Genomic DNA, 22,634 nt, shown 5'->3' with positions numbered 1-22,634 from the left:
GCTGAGCTAAATCCCCCACCCCTTCTATATGTAACTTCTAATCCTTTTTTATATAATTCTGGATACCCTTTGTTAGTATTGCATTAAGGAGTTTTGCTTCTCTGTTCATGGATGACAGGGACTTCTACCTTTCTTTCCTTATAATATCATTTTCATAATATCATCAAAAGTTTTCTTTCATGACAACACTTACAATATTTCCTTTCTCCTCTGTTTTCTGAATGAATTTGTGTGATGAACTGAATCTTGGACAGCTTATAACTACTATCTAAATGTTCTATTACTTGTCATACAATTGTTCATACTGTTTCTTCATCTGTGCCTGTGTTAGATTAATGAACAACTTGTAACGCCTAGCTGAACTGAGTCAGTGTGGTTGTGGATATGGATGGTCCTCCTGAGGATTGTTGCCAACAGTATAAAAGGAGAACTGTAGGGAAAGATGGTGTGCTGTTAATTCTCCTAGAGAAGCTTCTCACCCTGGTTTTCCTACTACACAATCAGCTGTTATCATTAGAGGTGCTTGGATCTTCACTGTCACTTAGGATGGCTCAGATCCTTTATCTCACTGGCACACATTTTCTCACTTCCACCACTGAGCTTTGGACCTTCCCTGTGCAGATCCTTGATACAGAATTGCATGAGACATTGTCATGGGCTCTAGGCCTCCAGTTGGACTCATGCAGGACACATCCATGGGATGCAGGCCCTCAACGGAATTCTTTTGTCTATAGTATGTGGACAGACCACTCTCATTCTTCTGCAATTGATTCTTTGGGTGAATATTATAAAATAATCCCATGAATTATGTGTCCCTTATTAAATCTTTTCCCTGATGAATCCCCTATTATGTGTCCCCTATTAAATCTTTTCCCTGGTGAACTGTAACTACAATAGTGCCTATAGTTTTTTATCCAAGAAAAATTCCTCTCTACAAACATCTTCTTAAAATCTTGAGGTACATGTTAGAAGCACAGGCCATATATGTCATATAAAACTGTACACAGGCCACATATGACATATAAAACTCTACAATTTTATATATCATATATGGCCTGTGGTTCTAACATGTACCTCAAGATTTTGAAGACATAATGTTTGTAGAGAGGAATTTAGGGAAAGAAACTGCTCAAATTGGAAAGAACAACTGGGATGATAGAGCAGAGAAAAAAACTAAAGAAGGAAGGGAAAAATAGGTATATTTTTATACACAAGGTAGCTAAGATAATTGTAATACTAGTTTCTATTTGTTTATTGAAAGGAACAGTAAATGTTTAACTTTTTTGATCAAGCTTGCATGCTTATGTCTGGTAATCTGGACAAATACTTTGAAGATAACAATATGCAATATAACAACTATTGTTGATTTCCTCTCACCTTGTTTTGAAATTCTGTATCATTTTTATTGTTTTTATGCTGTTTTGTTAATGTCTATGTTTTTGTTATTCTCTCTTTAACATTAAAGAAAAAATATATATATATATACAAGGATAGCTGGGGTTAGTGTGTTGCTAATGTCTATTGGTTTATTCAAAGAAATAGTTAATCCTTAAATGCTTTTTTTTTCTTTTCTCTTGACTAATTTTGAGTGCTTATATCTGGTAATCAGAACAATTAGCTTGAAGACAACAATATGCACTATAATAGTGATTGCTAAATTCCTCCCATCTTGTTTGATGAAACTCTGTATCATTTCTAATGTGTTTTTATTAGTTGTTATTGACTTTAATTGTTTAATCAATCTTTCATTCCTGCATCTTGTAATCTGAGTATCTGTATTGAAGATAACAAAATGTAATATAACAACTATTGTTAATTCCAATCTTCTTGTTTTGAAATTCTGTATTGTTTTCACTGTTTTTTGTATTCTTTTGGTTTTTGTCTTCATTGTTGTGTAGCAGCAAACAGGCTGAATTCTACAGAAGACTGAAGAACTCTATTTAGGGTAGACAGAGTTTATTAAATTTTAGACTGGTCACCTCACATCCCCAACTAGCAGGTCAGGAATGTGGGGCGGTTGGCCTTTTTTTGTTTCCACCTTATATACACCTTTGGTTTCTATGGTTATAGATTGGACTATTGCCGCCATTGACACAGGTGACCACACGTTGTTTTCCTTGTCCCACGTGACAGGGTCAGGCCCTGGTCATGAGCCCAACCACAGTGATATATACTTTCTATACTCTGTTCTGTATGTCCCTCTATAGATAACCATACATTTCCTTTATGGTTACAATGTTTATCTAGGACCAGGGAAGGGATGAAACAACTCAGGCAGGGTCATGGGTGGTTATCTGGACCCAGGTGCTCTTTGTCTTTGGAGAAGCATTCCAGGGAAAAGTTGACTGTAAAGTTAACTTTTTATAACCCCTCTGGGATGTTTCTCAAGACACATTTTGAGGCTTGTACTATCTTAAAAATGATATGCTAAGGGTCGCTGACCCCTGCAGTTGTTATTTTGTTATTGTTTTCTTTTTCTCTTTAAAATAATAAATAAATTAATTAACTAATTAATTAAAAAACTGTAGTACAGACCTTTCAAATGTGGCATTTCACTGGTACATCACAAATGCCCAAAGAATATAACTGTACTATAGTGCCTAGACATTCCAGTAAGAACCATTATTTTCTTAGATATAGAATGTTTAATACAAATTCTATCAGGGTTAATGAGGTTAGTAATTCTGTAGGGTGTGACCTGACATAATTTTCAAATTGTACAATAACACAAAACTTTGTTAGATCCATGTTTTATTTGATATTTAATGAAGTGGTCTAGTCAGTGTTTGTGCCTCTCAGGTTGGTCCTCCAAAATACATCTGAATATGTTAATTTATTTAGATAGAAAATTAAAGTGTCATATAGAGAAAAACATTTCTATTTCAATGTATTTGAATTTTCACTGTGTGAATATGGAGTAAACTGTTGCAATATAATTATCCTCTTGGCCAGTAATTCCATCCCCAAAATGTGCTGCCCAGGACAAATGGACCCCTCCTCCCAGCTGCACCACTGGTCTAAGTGAAAAAAGACAATGTAACTTATTTTCAAGTATTTTCCTGAAAGTCTGTGCTATAAAATCATGAGAAATTGGAAAGACTTAAATCACTGAAATTTTAAATATACCTTACATAAACCTGTTCTACAAAAATACAAGTTAAATATAAACATAATGCAATCATGATAATTTTATGCAAATTTATTTTATATGATTTTTTGTTATATATAAAAGTTGCTAGGTTCTGTTATTTGTAAAAACATCAATAACAGATTGAGTAACTATCCATTGGCAAAAAAAAACCAAAAATCTTACTTACTTACTTTATTTATTTATTTATTTTGGTACTGAGTTCTGGTTGTGCCACTGAAGTATATCCCTAGTTAAAAAGCTTACTTTAGTGTTAATCTTTTACAATGGTTATGTGTGTTGTCTAATTTGAGACCACCTAAACACCAGGAACAAGAGGAGAAAAAAGCAGTATGTCCATAAATCAACAAATAATTTAGCTGTAATGTGTGTCAGAAAATACAAACCCCACACATCTCTATAATAAGCATTATGTATTGCATACACTCACACAAGTGTACATGCATTATGCAAGATACACATGAGCATGTGACCCCGTCACAGGAAACCTCAAATGAGACACTGATGCTCTTTCCATATTCAGCCATGTATTCTTTCTTACTTCATCAAATGAATAGCTTTTGGTCAGCTTCCCATTCTTGATGATAGCATGAAGAGATCATAATCACATTACCGAGGTCTACTTTTCCTTCCTCAAGTATAACAAAATTCCCTCCTAGTGTCCTATGTAAAGATAATTTGCCATTTTGGGACATTTTTGGAATCAGCAATGAAATCCTCAAAGATATTAATCCCAAAGGCATTGGTGACAACATAGGTACACTTGAAAAACAATACAAGAGCTCTCTGGGTAACTTCTGAAGTAAAGCTCCACCAGAACGAAAAAAACATTTTTGATACTCCATTTTTTGTTGTTGTTGCATGCATTTTACAGTCTCTTCTAAGGAACTCAGTAAGTCCTCCACTTACCAACATTTGAGTTGTAAACTTTCACAGATGGGAACAGACCACACATTATGAACATTTGTAGATGTGAACAAATCAAGGAAGTAGCTAATGTGTCTGTGATTGTCCCAGTTGTCTTGCTGTTTGCCTACTGTACAGTGTGGTCATGTACAGTAGTACAGTGCTCAATCAGAGCCCAGGATGTGCAAAAGAAAGAGGAAAAGCAGTGGTGATATTGAGGGGATTGCTAGGAAGTGCAAAGCAATATACATTGTATATTTGTGACAGATGTGTATGACTCACTTTGTTGGACTTATTAAGGAATCCAACTTACAAACATTCTCCTGCAACAGAACTTGGTCATAAGTCAGGGACTTACTGTGATTAAATAATCTGCTCAACCTCCCTTGAATAACACTATGATAGGGTGGCAGCAACTCATAGCATTTTGAACTCTCAGAAGGAGGAAACTTCTTACCTAAAATATCCAAAACGTTTAATACAGTTTCAAGAGAATTTCAAGGATCAGGCTGGACTATTTGTGATAGTTCTGTACTTCTTAATAATACTAAATGACACTATATTTTCTCACACACATTATGTCATAGTTATCACTATGATCACAGGTACAAACACTGATGAAAACTATGTTACTATATGTTACTATTTCTCTTTATGGTCTTTCTTGAAAGCTGTCATGGTACTGCTTTCTGTGGCTGGAACAAAATGGCCTGGAAAAAGATCTTTCATCTCATAATATTTTTTATATGAGCAGTTTCTGCTATTGTATCTGTTCCTCTGAAGATAACCAAAGGAGCAGATGTCTCCCTGTCTAACACCCTTTTGGGAAAAGACACCTCTGTAGCCAAAATTGTATGACTTGTATTCCAAACCATTGAAATGAGCAAAAGTTTCCAACAAATATTTCACCTATATTTTCTTCTACTCTCTAGAATTTGTGGCCACTGTGACTGGATACCGGGAATGAACAAGAAAACTCCCTCTAAAAATGTCAGGGGAGAAGAGAAATAAGTATGAGACACAGTGGTCCTTCATGCCAGATTTTCTTTTCATAGTTCAGTAAAATCAGCTTGAATTACACTCCCAAATGAATCACTTCCTTTAAAAAATCACTCAATCCAATTTATAAGCCAGTAGCACTCTGGATCTGTGTTTTCCACGTGAAGACATCATTTCTTCTGGGAATGACAGAGCCCTCACAAATGACCCTTACTTCTATTGGAGACGCCCCTGATATTTTACAAGAATGTAGATCCATCCGTTTTCATTTAAGACTGCTGTGGAAGTGCCCTTTGTACACTTCTTTGGTTTCCTGTATTTTCTCTTTGGTCACAGCTTTTCAAGTATAGTATGTTTTAAGAATGTACTGAAACCTAGAAAATACTGGTTTCTCATATTTCCCCTGTCTTACTTTGGAGACTTCTGTCTTTTCACAACCTTCAAAGTAGGAAAAACTTACTTGTTTTGGGTGGTTATCATTTATAAGGAGTGGCTTAGGGATGCACAGATGTCTTGCGGTGGCCCTCAACTGTCCAGCCCTGGTAGCCCTCACATACCAACTCAGCGGCAACTCCAAATTTGCTTTTCTTACTTAGGTGAGTTTTTGTTCATTTGTTTGTTGTCATTGCTTGGGTTTTTTTTCTGCTTGTTCAAATTATTAGAGCTGGTGTCTACCACTGTGGGTTTGTCTATTCCTTCGATGTTGTCATTTTTCTTTTAATGTTTTAATGTTTTATAAACACAGAGCACTTATCAATATATCTAATTGATTTATGTCTACATTTTTAGCATTGTGAAATATTCAACATTTTCTTCTATCCAAATAGCAAGTCCAGTTATACCTACTGTTTGCATGGTTGATCTTTTTGATCTAGGAGCTGACATTTAGAAAACAGGACACCATGTACCCAAAAGGTGAAGACAATATTATTCGATGTCTCAATTACTTTCTTATGTGAGATATTTTTCATAAACTTTAGCCATCATAGTATTTTGTAACAGATTGTATGTAACAATAACTAAGGAAAGCCAACTCTATTATATATGAATAGACATAAAAGAGATTAACAATGTGAAAATATCAACTAATGTACAAATGATCTTAAACTTACAATGCTTCATTTTAAAGTTTTCATCTGCACAATAATAGGAAACCAGCACATATTCAGTAGAAAGCATAGTAGGAATCAGGATATTTGTAAGGCTATAAATATGCAGCAAAATACCTTCATATTGTGCAGAGGTAGATGCAGGACAGCAGAAGTGAGCCACAGCTCCCAGCCAGCCATGTGATCGCAAGAGTAACAACCTGTACTCTATCGCCTATTCTATTCCTAAATTATGGAGTTCAGTAGATCGGATGGTTTGAATGCATTTCTGACTTATAGTATTTCCAACTTTAACTGGTTTACCCGTATATAGTGCCATGATCATTTAAAGAGTACCTGTATAAGTATTTTAAGAGTTTTTCAATGTGACTATCTCACATAGTTAAGTTTTGATATACTCCATATCTACAAAATGTTTGACATTATCAACAAATTTTAGGAGTTACTTCTCCACACATATGAGAGTTGGAGAGATATCATTAAAATATACCCATAACTTATCGCAGTACCCTAAGTATATTATTCATAATATGGAAAATCATTACAGTGCATCCCTTTTATCCCATTTTTGACTTTGGTTTATACTTGAATGATATTGTCTTGAAAGATATTGTTATTCTTTATTTAAGGAGTCCAGTGACTATTAAAAAGTTAATAAAGGGGGGAAAGATATGGTATTTGTTACTTTCTAAAATATTTATTTTTCTTCTTTCCTTCTGCATATCCATATTTAATTCACTTATTCTTTACAAAGTTTATAAACATTTGTTATGTGTCTTTATACATATTTCATTTCTGTCTCAAGTTCTAAACATTAAATATATACTTTTTTACATTTTCATCATGGCAAAGTTTTTTTATGGGATCTAGTAACTTTTCAGATACTTTTTTCTTGTTTGCATTTTAAATTTGATTGTATCTTATGTTTTCATTCATAAAATGTGTCTTTTTTGCTTCTTTTACTATTTCTATTTTTATCTAAGTTCATCAGCAGTTTCATTGCAATATTTTGAGAAATTATTTTCTTTCTGTGTTTTATGCAGAGTTCATTGAAATTTCTTGTTGGTGAATTTTATCAGGTTTGACAACTTGGGTAACTATTTTATCAAAATATTTTCCTTATACTCTTTTGTTTGCCTTATAGTCACTCGTCTACGAACAATTGTACTTGTTGCTATTTAGATTGCCTAATAGTTAATTCATATCAATTTAACGCCATGTTTTCACCCAAAACATAATTTTTGACATTTGTTGAACTGTTGTGAAGTTCCCCAAGGATTGTTCTTGCAGTGTCCCATCCTCTCCAACCCCATGCATATAAAAAATTTAAATTATAGATCTTAAAAATTTACTTAGTGCTTGTGTTTGAAACATGTTTCTATTTCTTTCAAGAAATAATGAATCTTTTTATTCATTATATTTGCATTAATATTTACCATATTGATAAAAGTTGCCTTAAAATACTGCCTTCTGATTTTTATACTTGAAGTATCAATGGGTTTGGCTAAGTGACTATATTTTGTTTTGTATTTTAGTAGTTCACGGGGTCCCACATTGTCCCATGTCTTACAATTCTGAATATAGTTTTTCATAAAGTAAATTGAGACTGAAGTAGATTTCCACATATTTTTTTCCCAAAAAGTACAAACCAACTCCTACCTCTTAAAGAGGATGAGACATGATCATTCAGCTTCCTCTCACAGTGGAGTCCAACTGGACTCTGCCTTATCATCAATTGTGTTCCATCTGCCTGTGATTACCTCAATCTTCATTCATCAGCTCTACCTCTCACCTCCATTTTTGTTTTCTTTCTTTTGAAGTGCACATTTAAATTTAACACACTGTGTTAAACCTGAAACTGGGAACTTGGAAGTCAGAGGATATGTAACCAGTAATTCCTGGAAGACATAGTCCTCACTTAAGAAAGACTAGAAAAGAGAGGCCACTTGTGACACTTAGTTAGTAGAGAACACTTGGAGCCCCTGGAAACTCCTGGGAGAATCCAGAATTCTCTCACCCAAGAGCAGAGGCATTACAGAGTATACACTGAGTTTAGAATAAGTTGAGCTTGGTATTTAACGAGACATCTGGTCTTGTGTGCATCGTGATAATCCCTCACACATAGGTCACAAAGAGAAAAGTTTGCAGCACAGCTACTGAAATGACTCCCCAGATGGCTATGAACTAAGAGAGAATGAAATAAAATTCAGGAACAAATAAAATGTTCCACTGGGAACTTTATGCCTCTGTCCTCCCCAATGGTGTTTTGTCACCTTTCTACAGACATTAAAATTGCAGGCCTCCCTAGGGATGAGCTAATGGTATCTTTTCCTTAAATCTATGCTGCTCTTCTTATGTCCATTGCAGCCCTCAATACTTCTCTTTGTGTCAGTGCTGCTGTATTCCAGGGATGTAGAATCAGGGTCCCAGGCTGCAATGGAAGGAAGCCAGTGGGTTCTCTGAGTGAGGCTTTTTATGGACTCCAATGGACTGTCCAGGTCCAGGCATCACACAGCTCAGAGGATGGAGCACTCTGCAATGCTGTGGAAAATTGTCTGGTTAGTGCATTTGGAGCATTTATTTAATCACTTATTAAGTTTGTGGATTTTTTAATGAAATACAAAGTTAGTTTCAAGTCTGAATTTTTTTCTCTGAAGTAAATGACTTGATTTATTGCTTGTAGCAATTCTAGAAGGTATTAGCTTGTCACTTTAGACTAAAAAGTTGCATTTACAAGCCTAATGAAAGAGAAATAGTCACTAAAATCTTCATTAATTTTTTTTTTTTTTTTTTTTTGGTTTTGGTTTTTCTCTGGTACCAGGAACCGAACTCACGACCTTGCACTTACCAGGCAGGCGCTTTTGCCGCTGAGCTAAATCCCCAGCCTCCTTCATTAATTTTATCCTTAGTTTTTCTTATCTTTATAGAGCAACTAACTGTTGTAGAATAAGTGACTGCTATACTTCAATTTATTTAAAAATATTTTAAATTATTTAATATGAAATGGTGTGTTTTATTGAAAGTATCTGTCTATAAATAGAGTTTCAGCTCATTTCTGAAAGTACTTGTACTACAGGTAATTTAAAAATTTTTATCTTAATGGTGTCAACACTTTAATCATGTGCTGTACCTGTTAGGAAATCTTGTGTCACAGGACAATGAATTTTGCACTGAATGAAAAATAAAAGAAGTTTTCTTGAAAATGGTCTAAGAATATAATCAGAAAATATTAAGGAAAAAGACTATGTCCATTAATGTCTTCCCAGATAATTTCATTGTTAAAATAAGTATTTGTTTTCATTGATAAAACCTATAACAAAACTCATCTCGTGAGGGGAAAATTTTAAAGCAAGATATTATCAACTGTTCCCATAACTATACATGGGTATTAGACCCCTACCACCCAGCATTGATTATTTAACCATTTATTTTCAAGAGATAAATGTGAACTAAACCTCTTTTCTTGGTAAACAATTACAAAGGACGTGATGATAGGTAAAAATGAAAATTGGATCCCAATACTGTAAAGTGATCTTTATTTCATTACTAGATTAAGTAGAAAACCTTCGGATGCAAAGCCTTCTCTATTTCTGAGAAGTGACAGCTTTGTATTTCTGACAAAGCCCTAGTAGGTTTTTTCTGTTTCTGTACTTGGAATAGTGATCCATTTCACTTGATTTTTCTCAATACCCATGTAAACATCTTAATACTGAAAACACTCTTTAAAAAGCAAGCACTCTGAGTGATGTAGTAGTCGATTAAATTTGCAAAAGCAATAGATAATTTGCACTCTTTGAGGGTATAGGGTAGGGGAAAACATTGTTGCCTTTATGTGACGTATTCTTATCTTTCTAGGAATTCTGTTTTTCAGCACTGACCAAATAGTTGCTGATCAATTTGTCTTCCTTTTAGGTGTTAGCTATTTCTCCCACATTCTCTTCTTAGTTGTCTAGCTGCAATTTTGTGAAACAGTGGATTTTAGAGAGGAATATGTCCTCAGACCTACTGATTCCAATGTGCATGTTAAGTCCCACTTCCCAGGTCCAGTTTTCTCTTTTATCTTCATTTATAGATAAGGGCAATACTAAAGATCATGATGTGAAACTGATGTACATAGTGCAATAAGACACCAAGGTAGGTTCTTTCCTGTATCTAAGTCACATGATTAAGTGCTGAATATGAATCACCTCCTCCCAGAGCAATATGCAGATTATGCTCATATTGCGGCTGAGAAAGGAGATACGTCCTCTCTGCTTTACTTTTTTCACCCTGTTACCCATCCACTTACAAGGCCATAGGCACTCAAAACTGCATGGCATTCTGCAGAAGCCTCTCCTCCTTGCATTAACTACAGTTCTCTTCCACACACTGCCTTGGGCACATGAACTTGAGCATTCTTCCTGGTTCTACACCATTTGATGATAAGGTACACCAGAGGATTGTCCATGATCTTGCAAAGTGTGAAAACATACAAATGTTTCCAACGAGTCCTTCCTGGATTCTGGTGTTAATGGGAAAATCAATTGTGTTCCATTTCTCCTGAGTGTACCCCCATTTTTCATTATGAGTTTTGAAGACTGCTAAAGGAAGCAAGCCAAAAAGATTTTTCTTTGACATTTACTCCTCCATTTATGCTTAGTTTTTCCTTATGCTGCCCCATAGGCCTTTCCTACCTCTTTCCCAATGTGGTACTTGGAATGTGACCAGTTTTAGGACTTTTTTCTGTGTTAATCTCCTTTGGTTTATTCAGGTATTTACTAAGCTCAAGTCTCTATGAGGGCAGCTTGTTTCTTGGAGTGTATAAAATGAGATTTTGTGTTTAGTACTTGAGTACCTTATCAAAATTATCCAGGTGCCTCATCAACATTGTCACCCCTTCATGCCACATTGCAGGGGGAATCACAGTCCATCCAGCTGATGGAGAGAGTTTCTGTCATATTTCCAGATGTCCTCAACTCTGCTGTGCTAGGCAGGTATGAGCTGGATGAGGCATGGCTGGGAAGGGATATTCTGGAGAATTTTTTTTAACTTTTCTTGCTAAAACTCTTCATACTCTTCAGAATATATTTTCTTATAAAGTGATGTGTTCTGTATACCTTTCTTTATACCAATTATATGCAAATATAGTGTGAAAACACTTGATATATGCTTTTTGCATTTCACTAATACATAGGTGTATGATTCATAATATTGTATTTGGATACTGCTGGGTTAGTGATATTTTCTGTCATTTCTCAGAGTGCTCTACGGAATCTAATGTAATTGAGTGATTGTGATTGCACCACATTGTATCACTTTCCTAGATTAATACTCGAGAAAGAATATCAACTTTTATGCTCCAAATAAGATTTACCACTTTTAGGAAATTAGCCACTGTTCCTATGAAATCTTCAATGTTATGTTAGTCTCTGACATAAGCACATATCTGTCATGACACAGCCATTTGTCTTCATAGAAGCACAGTTCCCCTAAATATGCTGAAAATAATGTAATCTTCTCCCCTCAGTTTATAAATGATTTGATTATACTCCTTGACCAGTTTTATAAACTTATGTATTGGTTAAGGCTCAATGATTTCAAATAAAAAAATCTCTAGCCTGAACTTTGGAAGTATCAAATGAGAAGATAATTTTGTAATTCACATAATTTGTTCTAAAATACTAACTTCAAGGATTATATATCTATTAGTGTTATGTATTTAATATTATCAGGAAATATTTTTAACTTTCCAAAAATACATTCATAGGAAATAGGTACTTGAGGTACCTTATCAAAATTATATGCATCATTTCTGAATACATGAAATACACAACCATTTAGGGTACTGTATATTATGACAGCATGTTATCCACAAAACTCAGAGACAGCCAAATAAAAAGGTTAAAATGTCCTGTTCTTTATCCTGGGCACATCATGTGAGAAAAACCTTAATTTGTTGAATGTGTGAATACAGATCCAAAGGTAGATAAGAATCTGGACCAAACTTTGAAAACTAAAAGTGACACAAAATACGAAAATATGACCTATCCTAGGAAAGTTTTATTGCAGAGATAGTGTAGAACCCCAGCTGAAGCTTCATGATCTGCTGCTGATTGGAAAGGGTTGAGCCATGGGAGAGAGTTGTGAAGTGTCCAAAAGGACATGGGTAGGAGTTGAGTAGGGAAGAGGGAACGGGACACACTGGAATGAATCTGCATATTGTGATGAGCGTGTAGTGTTGGTTGAGATTGATGAAAGAGGCAAGATTTCTGATAAAGAATTTTCTGTGATTTTTCCTTAGATATATACTGTGTGTTGCTTCCACCATGGAGATAAAGAAAAGCACCAAATTTTCCAGGTTTTTTGTCATTGGAAACATGTTTTTCTTTGAAGTCAGCCTTGGGATCGTGACCAACACTGTTCTGCTTCTCTTTCATGTCCTCACATTCTTTCTGCAGTACAGGCACAAGCCCATTGATCAGACCATTGGCCACTTGGCCCTGATCCACTTAGTGATGCTCCTAACTGTGGGATTCATGTTTATAGACATTTCTGGCTTTGAGGATTTCTGGAATGATGCCACATGTAAATGTGTTCTCTATTTGTACAGGGTGATGAGGGGCCTCTCCATCTCTACCACCTGCCTGCTGAGTGTGCTCCAGGCCATCACTCTTAACCCAGGAAACTCCTGTCTGGCAAAATTCAGACAGAAGCCCCTGCATCAGAACCTGTGTTGCTTTCTCTTTTTATGGGTTTTCAATATGATCGCCAGTGGTCGTTTCTTAATCTCCACTATTGCCACCCCTAATGTGTCCTCACAGAGTCTTATATTTGTCACGGAATCCTGCTCTCTTCGTCCCATCAGTTACTTAGTCAAGTACATATATTTCTCACTGGTGACCTTCAGGGATGTGTCCTTTATAGGGCTTATGATGTTCTCAAATGGGTACATGCTGATCCTCTTGTGCAGGCATAAAAAGCGGTCCCAGCATCTTCGTAGCACCAGCCTATCCCCAAAAGCATCTCCAGAACAAAGGGCCACCCAGACTATCCTGGTGCTCATGAGTTTCTTTATGATCATATACTTTTCGGACGGTGTTATTGCCTCCACTTCTGGAATCTTGTGGAAAAATGACCCCATTCGTTATTGTGTCCAAATGCTCTTGAGCAATGGCTATGCTACGTTCAGCCCCTTGGTGCTAATCAGTACTAAAAAACAGATGATCAAGGGCTTAGTATCCATGTGGGGAAGGTCAGTAAATGTCAGATTGTTCACTGATGAATATTTGCCCTGAAGAGGGGCATATGCTTTGAAATTCTGTTGAATTATTGAAATATGTGGCAGAATGCCTAGTCTGTTAAACAGATTTATGTTAATATGTGTGGCTGAGAAATATATCCCAGATAACGTAATGGTATAGTTCTTTGACTGAGCACAGACCTCTAATTGCAAACCTATTTCATACATCTATCATACAATTAGCATATGTGTATTGTAAGCTACACATAAAGAGTTTAGGATGGTTCTCAGCTCCTGCAGTGGGGGACTTTAAAAGTATTCACTGTGATGTTATCTTTTGCTGAAATTAACTACAGTCAGTACCCCGATCTATGGATTCTTCCCCTGTGGATTCAACCAAAGTTTAATCAAAAATATTTGAAAAAAGTGCCCTTGTTCTGTACATACTTTTTTGTCATTGTTCCTTAATCAGTATAACCACTATTTGCATTGTGTTACGATTAAAAGTAATCTAGAAAGGAAAAAAAGAACTAGAACTACCTTGTAGTAAGCAAATTAAAAAATAGATGACAGAAAGTGGGACGTAAATATTTTGTAAAATGAAAGGAGTCAAAGATAGACGAAGGAGGAAGAAAGGGAGGTGAAGGGAAGAAAAGAATTAAGATGTATTGTGTACATGTACCAACTCCCCATGAGCAATGTAATCATGTACTGCAAACACACACCAAGAAAAATAAAGTACTAACTAAAGAAAAAAGAAAATTTGGAAGTTAGCTGAGGTTATAATTTTATATTTGTTCTATATATTGTTATTAGTTTGTATTTTTTCATATATACAATTCATTTTATTTCAGTTACACCTGTTTATATTTTGCTATTGTTCTTTATTTACTGTTCTCTTTAAAATACAAAAAAAAATTAAAAAACTGAAAAAGAGAACATGAACTTGGATAAACAATTTAATGATTGTAATACTTTATTAAATAGTTTGTGTGTAGATTAATAGTCCAGATAACATAAATAAGTTTTGTGAGATAATATGTCTACTTGGCCTGATATGGAGTTGGAAAAAATCAATGCAAATTCTGGAAAATAAAATCATTACGGTGTTAGCTCTCCAGTTTTAATCTATAACATGAATAAATAACAACAGAAAGGCAACAAGTTTAATTATCTATTTCCTTGCTTAACTTATACACATACAAAATACAAAACTGGAGATAGAGGGGGCTGGAAATAGAGCTCAGGGGCACAGCATCTTCTGGCAAGCACGAGGTCCTGAGTTCAATTCTTGGCACCAAGAAAAAGGAGCTAGATAGTGGTAAGCAGAACATGACATAAATTGAAATCATCAATTCTTAGAATGTTGTTCCTAAGCATGTGTCATGTGGATATTGTTGCAGCAGATGCTACAAATGGCTAATCAGTGTGAAAACCTCATACTCTAAATCTCAGATAAATTAAGACAAATATTCATGTAAATACCTAGGATCATTTACAAAAATAAGTGTAACTCAAGAGTTTATATATGAAGAATTACCTAAAACCAGAATATTAAGCAAACTAAAATCCCTCTTGCCTTGAGGTCTTCAGTCATAGCTGAAGTATTCCGCATTTGTTTGGTCTAAAAAGACAAGGCACAGGATTTTTAGCATCTGATTAACAGAGCAGCAGACTCGTAGTGCAGATGTAGGGTACGTTAAGTTGCATCTTTAAAGAGAGATGCTGTGACATGACTAGTGGCAAATAAGACAGTAAAGCCAGTCCCCCAACATGGATGTGGTGGTAAGGCAACTTTTCCTTTAAACCCACTGAATTTCAAATTTAGCAAATATATGATTCAAATACCTCGTGGTAGTGATCCAGCTCATAGAAGTGGAAAGTGGAAATCCATCTCAACATTTCCCTGGATTTTAATTGTGTTCACATATGTGACCAGTAGTCAGATCAGTGGCTTTGACCTGTGCTCCAGAAGGAATGCAAGGACATGGAAGAGAAGCCAGATAGTGTTAGCCATAGCCCCAATATATGTGAGTGATTTTTTTTACATTATGCAACACTTCACAATTAACAGTATGCACATAGGTGGTCATTTCCTCCTCTCCACAATTGCTACCCCTAATGCGACCTCATATAGTCTTACATTTGTCACTCAATCCTGCTTTCTTTGGCCCATTGGTGACTTACTGAAATACGTAACTTTTTCCTTGATGACTTTTCAGTAAGCATTCTTTATAGGGCTGGTTGTGGTTTGGGGGTTTATTTTGCAAGGGGGAACAATATATAACACAGGAAACATATTTTATATGATTATTTATAACAGTCACCCGAAGAATAATATACAAGAGAGTGCAGGAAATCTGTCCACGCACTAAGACTAAGGAATCCAGCTGAGGGCCTGGATCCCACAGAAATGTCCTGCATGAGTCCAGCTGAAGACCTAAAGCTCATAACAATGCCTCCCACAAGACCACCTGGAGGCCTAGAGCCCATAACAATATCTCATGCAGGTCTGCTTCAGGGATCTGCACTGGGAAGGCCCAAAGATCAGTGGTGGAATCTAGCAAGTCTGTGCCGGTGGGATGAAGGATCTGTGCTAGCAGGCTGAGGGATCTGCACTGGAGCCAGGAAGTGATGCTCAGAGTAAGAACCAGAGCTCCCCCGAAAAGTACCGCAGCCATCCTCAGTAACAGTGAGGTCTCGAAGCTCCTCCAATGATCAAGATGTCTGAGTTCCCATCAGGAAAGCCAACACAGCAAGCTTCTCCAGGAGACTGGCAGTGCACCATCTTCCCCTCCGGAGCCAGGAAACGATGCTCAAAGTGAGGACCAGAGCTCCCCCAAAGTGAACCAAAGCCATTCTCAGTGCCAATGACATCCTGAGTTCCTCACAGGATGAAAATAGCCAAGCTCATCAGGAAAGCCAGCATGACAAGCTCCTCTAATAGAACCAACAGCACCTTACAGCTTCTACCAGCTCCCAACAGCCTTCCTCAGTTCCCAGCAGCCTTTCAGCTCCCAAAAGCCTCACTTCTTCTTCTCCTGTTCTGCTTCTTATGTTGCTGGCAGCAATCCCCAGGTGGGCCTCCCATGCCCAGTACCACCCTTCCTCAGTTCAGCTGTAATATGCTTCTTAGCTACAGTCAATAAAAATGTATTGCCTGTTTCAAAATTGCTTAAAGAATAATTTATTCTCACCAAAAAGAAAAGAAATTTTATAAAGGGAAGCATATGTTAATTAGTTTGATTTAATGGTTCTAAAATGTATTCATAGATCAAAATATACCTTTGCACCCTCTAAATATACCAATTTTTTACTTCTTAATTAAAGTTTACAAAAGAAAGAGAAGGAGATTAAGGAACAATTGTTTCTTTAGAAAGAGTATAATCATAAAACTACACAAATATCACAAAACATAGATTTTTCATTCTTGGTGCTCTGCAAACCCAAACAAAAAAAAATGGGAGGAAAACCATAACTCACACAAAAAATCAAACATGGTTGCAATCCCAGGATAAAAATATGTAAAAGGAGTTAGAGATAGAGGATATATTACACATGGAAAAACAACAACTTAAATGATCTTGAAATTCTCAGTGTTGGAAAGAAACAAATATGCTTACATCCAATAGACAAAAATAAACAAAACAAAAACCTAGCAAGCTCAGAGTTACGATATTCAACATATTGTTAACTGGTATGGAACTAAGAGAATAATTTGCAAGCATTTCTTCTGTGATGATACACTAAATAAAGTACTCCATGCTAAACTGGAGTACTGCACAGGCAAATGCGGATCTTTAGGAGTTAATGAATAGAAGAGATATTGCAATGTTTGGACAACTAGAAAAAATTATGTTTATTTCTTTGTGGAGGATTTTTGTTGTTTTTCTTTTTTTATTTTAAAGAGAAAAGAACAAAAATAAAATAACAAAAACAAAGACAAAAATAAAACAAGACAAAAACTATAAAAATGATACAGAATTTGAAAACAAGATGGTAGGAAATCAATAATGATTGTTGTATCACTTATTGTTATCTTCAGAATAGTTCCTCAGATTGTCAGATATAGGTACTGCAAACAAAAACAAGATTGATTGATCTTGTTTTTTTGTTTGCTTGCTTGTTTGCAGCACTAGAGATGAACCCAGAACCATCTCAGTGAGTTGCATCTCCAGTCTTTCATATTTATTTAAAAATTTTTTTCTAGTTTGAGAAACTGAAAGTGTAAATAAGGAGCAGAATATATATTAGATATTGTAAAATGGGAAAAAAATTGTTTGAAAGGAAAAGGGAATATAGTGGAGGGAGGAAGGAAGGGGAAAGAAAATATGAGAAGAAAGAATAAAATGGAAACAAAATTTTGTGGGTAAGGAGAGGAAGAGGGAGTGAGGGGAGGAGAGTGGAAGGGGGAATGGGAAGGAAAAAAGTGGAACTAAGACTACCATATACAGATACAAGTTCCCTATGATGAATATGATCATTATGTATATCTAAATTGTACGAATAAAAATAATAAATATTTTAAAATTGAGATAGGGTCTTTTTAAGTCACTAAAATACCCATGCTTGGCTTGAACTTCAGATCCTCCTGCTTCAGATTCTCATAGTGCTGGCATAACAGGTTTGTAACAACACGCCAATTCATTTCACACATTTTGAAACTGCCAGTGAAACTAATTTAAACTAGTCTGATGAGGATTTTTCTGTGTGGGAATGTAACACAGAAGATATTGATGATGCTGTACATGAATCTGTATTTCCTCAAAGTTTATATAAAGTAGTAAAGTATATTAATTCTGAGTAAATGGCAAAAGGTTATATATGCAAATTGTTGGTCCAAGTGTAGCCATGAAGAACATTATTGAAAGGGATATTATCAAATGCCTATTGATAAATTGATTACATTTTTAAGATTAGAAAATCAAGCATGACAGAAAGAAGGATAGGTGCACGTGTGCTCACACACACACAAGACTGTAAGCAAGAAACACCATTCCAAATAAAGATTCTCCATAAAGGTACATTAGATATTGTGAAATAGGAAGAAATTGCTTAAAAAGAAAATGGAAATAGGGAGGGGGAGGTGGGAGGAAGAAGGGAAAGGGGGAAAAAAACCAAGAAATTAAAACCAAGTTTTGCGAATAGAAAAGGGAAAGGGGCTTACAAAGAGCCAGTGGGAATGGTGACAAAAAGAGAAATTGAGATATATCATTGACAGATGCAAATTCCCAACAATAAATGTGGTCATTATGTTTGCCTACATTATACCAGTAAACTTAAACTAAAAAAACATAATAAAGGTTGTCAGCCCAATAATAATTACTTAGCAATAATTATGTAGAATGGTAATAGTGTGACTAAAAAGCAAACGCTGACATTGTGGGTTTTTTAAAAGAATGTATTATGTTTCTTAATGTAGGAGCACTTCAAGTATGAAGCAAAAGAGATAACATATGAAAAGGTGCATAAGAAGTTTCAAATATCTATTTTAGTATCAGACTAAGACATATTTTACCACACCTAGGTATATTACAAAATAATTAAAACTAGTCAAGTATCTAAAACATTTATATTTATGAAAGTATAAATATGTAGCCATCTAACCACGTCTTCAAATAAATGAGGAAAAAAGTAAGAAAAATAGAGAAATATACAGTTTTGTAATCATTGTAGGAGGTATTTATATCATTTGCTTAGTAAGTAGTTATAAGAAAATATTATTAAGAAGGGATTTGAGCAACAATATCAAAAATGGTGTACTAACTGAAAATTGTAAGTTGGACATGACTAAATTGTTTTTGCTTTTTACTATTTTGGGGACTGATCCTGGAGTCTATGCATCCAAATGCTATGCCCCTACTGCCCCTACTGAGCTACACTGTTAGTGGACAGAAAAGCCCCAAATGATTGTTTTAAATTTCAAAAGTGATATGACTTACCATCCCTGATTTTTGCATTTCTTGAACCTAAGAAGAAAGGTTAATAGTATTGATATGAGCACAAAATATACAATGACCATAGTCAGAGTAATGAACATTTTCATCTTTTAAACGTCTATCATTTTCATGTACAGGGATTGGTCACTTGAAAGTCTGCAGCTCAGGGACACTATGCATATTGCCATTGTTGTGCAGACGGACAACCATTCATCTCCAAAATATTTCCTTTGTCTTCCATAGAAACTCTGTATCCATCCAAGATTTCATTTTTTTCCCCCAATGTGATTTTCTCTGGTCTCTGTCTGGGTGTCTGGCTACTCTATTTACCTGTTTATAGGTCATGACGTATTCACTCCTTTATGGATGACTTATTCTACTGAGTGTAATATCTTCAAAGATAATCTCGGTTGAATGATGCACCAAGTTTTTGCTGTTTAAGGCTGAATAGCACCCCGTTGTGTACCTGGGCTGCACTTTGCTTATACCTTCATATAGTTTTGGTCACTGGGTTGTTTCTTTTCATTATTTTATGGCTTTCTACTGTTATCATTATGTCCTATTCATAGACCAATTCCTCCAATAACTACCTTTTAGAATGTGCATCAGAGGAAAACTTATAGATTGTATGATAATTTTTGATCATAAATAACCTAGTTAGATCAACTTTCGATTTCTGAGTAGTTAATTTATTTAAAGGTACTGCAGTCTTATGTTTCTATAAGTGTAAGTACTCCAAAGGCCTTAACAAGTAATGCACGCACTACTTAGCTTCCTTAAGGACCCATTCAGTAATAAAAAAATTGTATTATTCCAGATAGTAGCATGGTTCAGTTTTCTATTATGTATCTCCACCTATAGGTATCAAAGTAATGAGGTTTAATGGAGAATAAGTCCATATTCTCCTTTAACTCAAATAGATTAAACATTATGCTATGAAACATCATACTGCATCAGTATAGTTTTGAACATTAAGACAACTTATCCATCACAGAAGAGTTCAACATTTACTGTCCTCATCCCTAATAATTTAAAAACATCACAGATACATTTTTACAGTATTAATAAACACGAAAGAACTGATTCAGCATAACCACTGGCCACACAAGTCTGGATCCAAAGAAGAATTTGGTGCCTGTCCTACATAATTCTTGAGGACATGATATAGCCCAAAGTGGACCAGATCACCAAGAACTCAATGACGAGCTCTGTCAGGATTAATCTTACATAGATTATGTTATCCAAGGAAGCTAAGCATTACTTATGTTGCAATTATCAGGGAAATGATAAACAGTGATTTCCTATTTTTAAAGAAATATTTTATTTTTGTTATCCTCTTGAGGCAAATACATTTACTATAAAGTAACTGCTATACTTTGAGCAATTAAAAACTAATTTTAGACTCTCAAGACTGATGAGACTCTGTCTTCCAAACATCATCCAAGAGGTTATCTCAGTTATTGGAGAATATTTACTAGTATGTTTTAATGACACTTCTCTTGTTTAATTTTAAATTTGATAAATGTCCAGGTAAAGGCAGGTGAGTGCTACATGCACACCAGCACTGCAAAGGCAGCAGTGCATCTCCAGCACAGTGAGTGGGCTATTGGATGCCAGTGGGGCCCACATGTGCATGGTCACTACTAGAAAGCTGCAAGTGATTGACCTGTCCATCAAGAAATGAATGCAAAAACAACATATAGTACTGTATACATCTATACAATGGGGAAGTTTTCTCCCTCAAAAAGGAGTAATTTATGACCTAGGAAAGTACTGATTGTCTTTGAAGACATTATGCTAAAAGAAATAAACCAGTCACAAAAAGATAAATATATATGATTCCATTTATGTGAGATACTCAGAATAGTCAAATTCATGGGATCAGGGAGTAGCATGGTAGATGCTGAGGACTCCAGTGAGGAAAATTGGAGAGTTACTGTTTAATTGGCATACAATTTCCATTTGTAATCTGAAAGACTTGTATGATTGATGGCAGTGATGGCCACATAACCAGATGAACTTAATGAATCTAGATGAACTCTACACATACAAAATATTAAGGTAATTGTTTTTATCAGAGCTAAAATAAATTTTGCAAGACTTTAATTTAAACACAAATGGAAGACTGCAGGAGGGGCCTTGGGCTTGGGAGGACTCAGTGAGCTGTTTGGGTGCCCAGGTCCTCTGGCTTCGCCCCCACCACCATCTCAAGAATGAACCTCAATCCCCAGAAACCTAGGGAGTTTTGAAAATGACAAAAAGAAGAAGCAAATGTAATCTGAGCCAAACACACACCCCAGAACAAGTCCAGGAAACATCAATATGGAATAACATGGAAGTCACACACCTGAAATCTCTGAAATGACATCAGTTGAAGTAAAGAACCAACTATATCAGGCTATAGAGGAAATCAAATCAGAAATAATTGTTCAACTGTGTGAACAAATGGACTTAGTAGATCTTTGCAGAGTATTTCACCCAACAATATTAGAATACACATTCTTCTCAGCTGCACATGGTACATTCTCTAAAATGCACCGCGTGCTAGCACATAGGGCATGCTTAAGTAAATGCAAAGGAATTGAAAATATCCCATGCATATTATCAGACCGTAGTGCAATGAAACTGGAAATAAATGATAAAGAAATCACAAAAGCTCCATAAACACATGAAAATTAAGCAACATCCTTCTGAACAACCAATGGGGAACAGAAGAAATTAAAGTAGAACTCAAACACTATTTATAATCAAATGAAAATGCAGATACAAACTACCAGAACCTGGGGGATGCAATGAAAGCAGTCCTCAGGGGAAAAATCATAGCAGTGGATTCCCACGTCAGGAAAACAGAACAAATACAAATAAACAATGTTACACAAATAAACCTTATGTTACACCTGATAGCTAAATCTTGATAAAAACTGAAATGCCCATCTGCCAAGGAATGGATAAAAAAGATGTGGTCTTTTTACGCAATGGAGTATTACTCAGTTACAGTGAAAGATAAAATTGAGACTTTTCTAGGTAAATGGGTGCAACCTTGAGACCATACTCATAAGTAAAATAAATGTCTCACATGTGTAAACATTGTATCGTCTCCCTAGTGTAAGAAGCTCAAAGAGTAAATAAGATCCAAAATGTACAATAGACGTTGGGAAATGGGAAGAAACTGTTCAGAGTGAAAGAGAAACTGGGATGGAGGAAAAGAGAAAAAAAGGAAGAGAAATGGAAAAATAAATAAATGAATAAATACAATCATCCCTTGCTATATCTCAGTTCACTTATTGCAGCTTCACTCTATCATAACTTTAAAT

The 22,634-nt window shown here is 35.5% G+C and overlaps 1 protein-coding gene and 1 pseudogene across 1 annotated transcript; one reads left to right on the top strand and one right to left on the bottom strand.

Moving 5' to 3' along the window:
- Positions 1-3,593: 3,593 nt before the first annotated feature.
- Positions 3,594-6,342, bottom strand: LOC102012529 (annotated as a pseudogene).
- Positions 6,343-12,467: 6,125 nt separating this feature from the next.
- Positions 12,468-13,436, top strand: LOC102012188 (vomeronasal type-1 receptor 90-like). The gene has a single exon (XM_005380441.1). It carries the CDS (start codon positions 12,468-12,470, stop codon positions 13,434-13,436), a length of 969 nt encoding a protein of 322 aa, XP_005380498.1.
- Positions 13,437-22,634: the final 9,198 nt, after the last annotated feature.

This window comes from Chinchilla lanigera, unplaced genomic scaffold (genome assembly GCF_000276665.1).
Source record: "Chinchilla lanigera isolate Chin_1 unplaced genomic scaffold, ChiLan1.0 scaffold00013, whole genome shotgun sequence".
NCBI classification, from domain to species: domain Eukaryota; kingdom Metazoa; phylum Chordata; class Mammalia; order Rodentia; family Chinchillidae; genus Chinchilla; species Chinchilla lanigera.
This window is presented reverse-complemented; position numbering and strand designations above follow the sequence as displayed.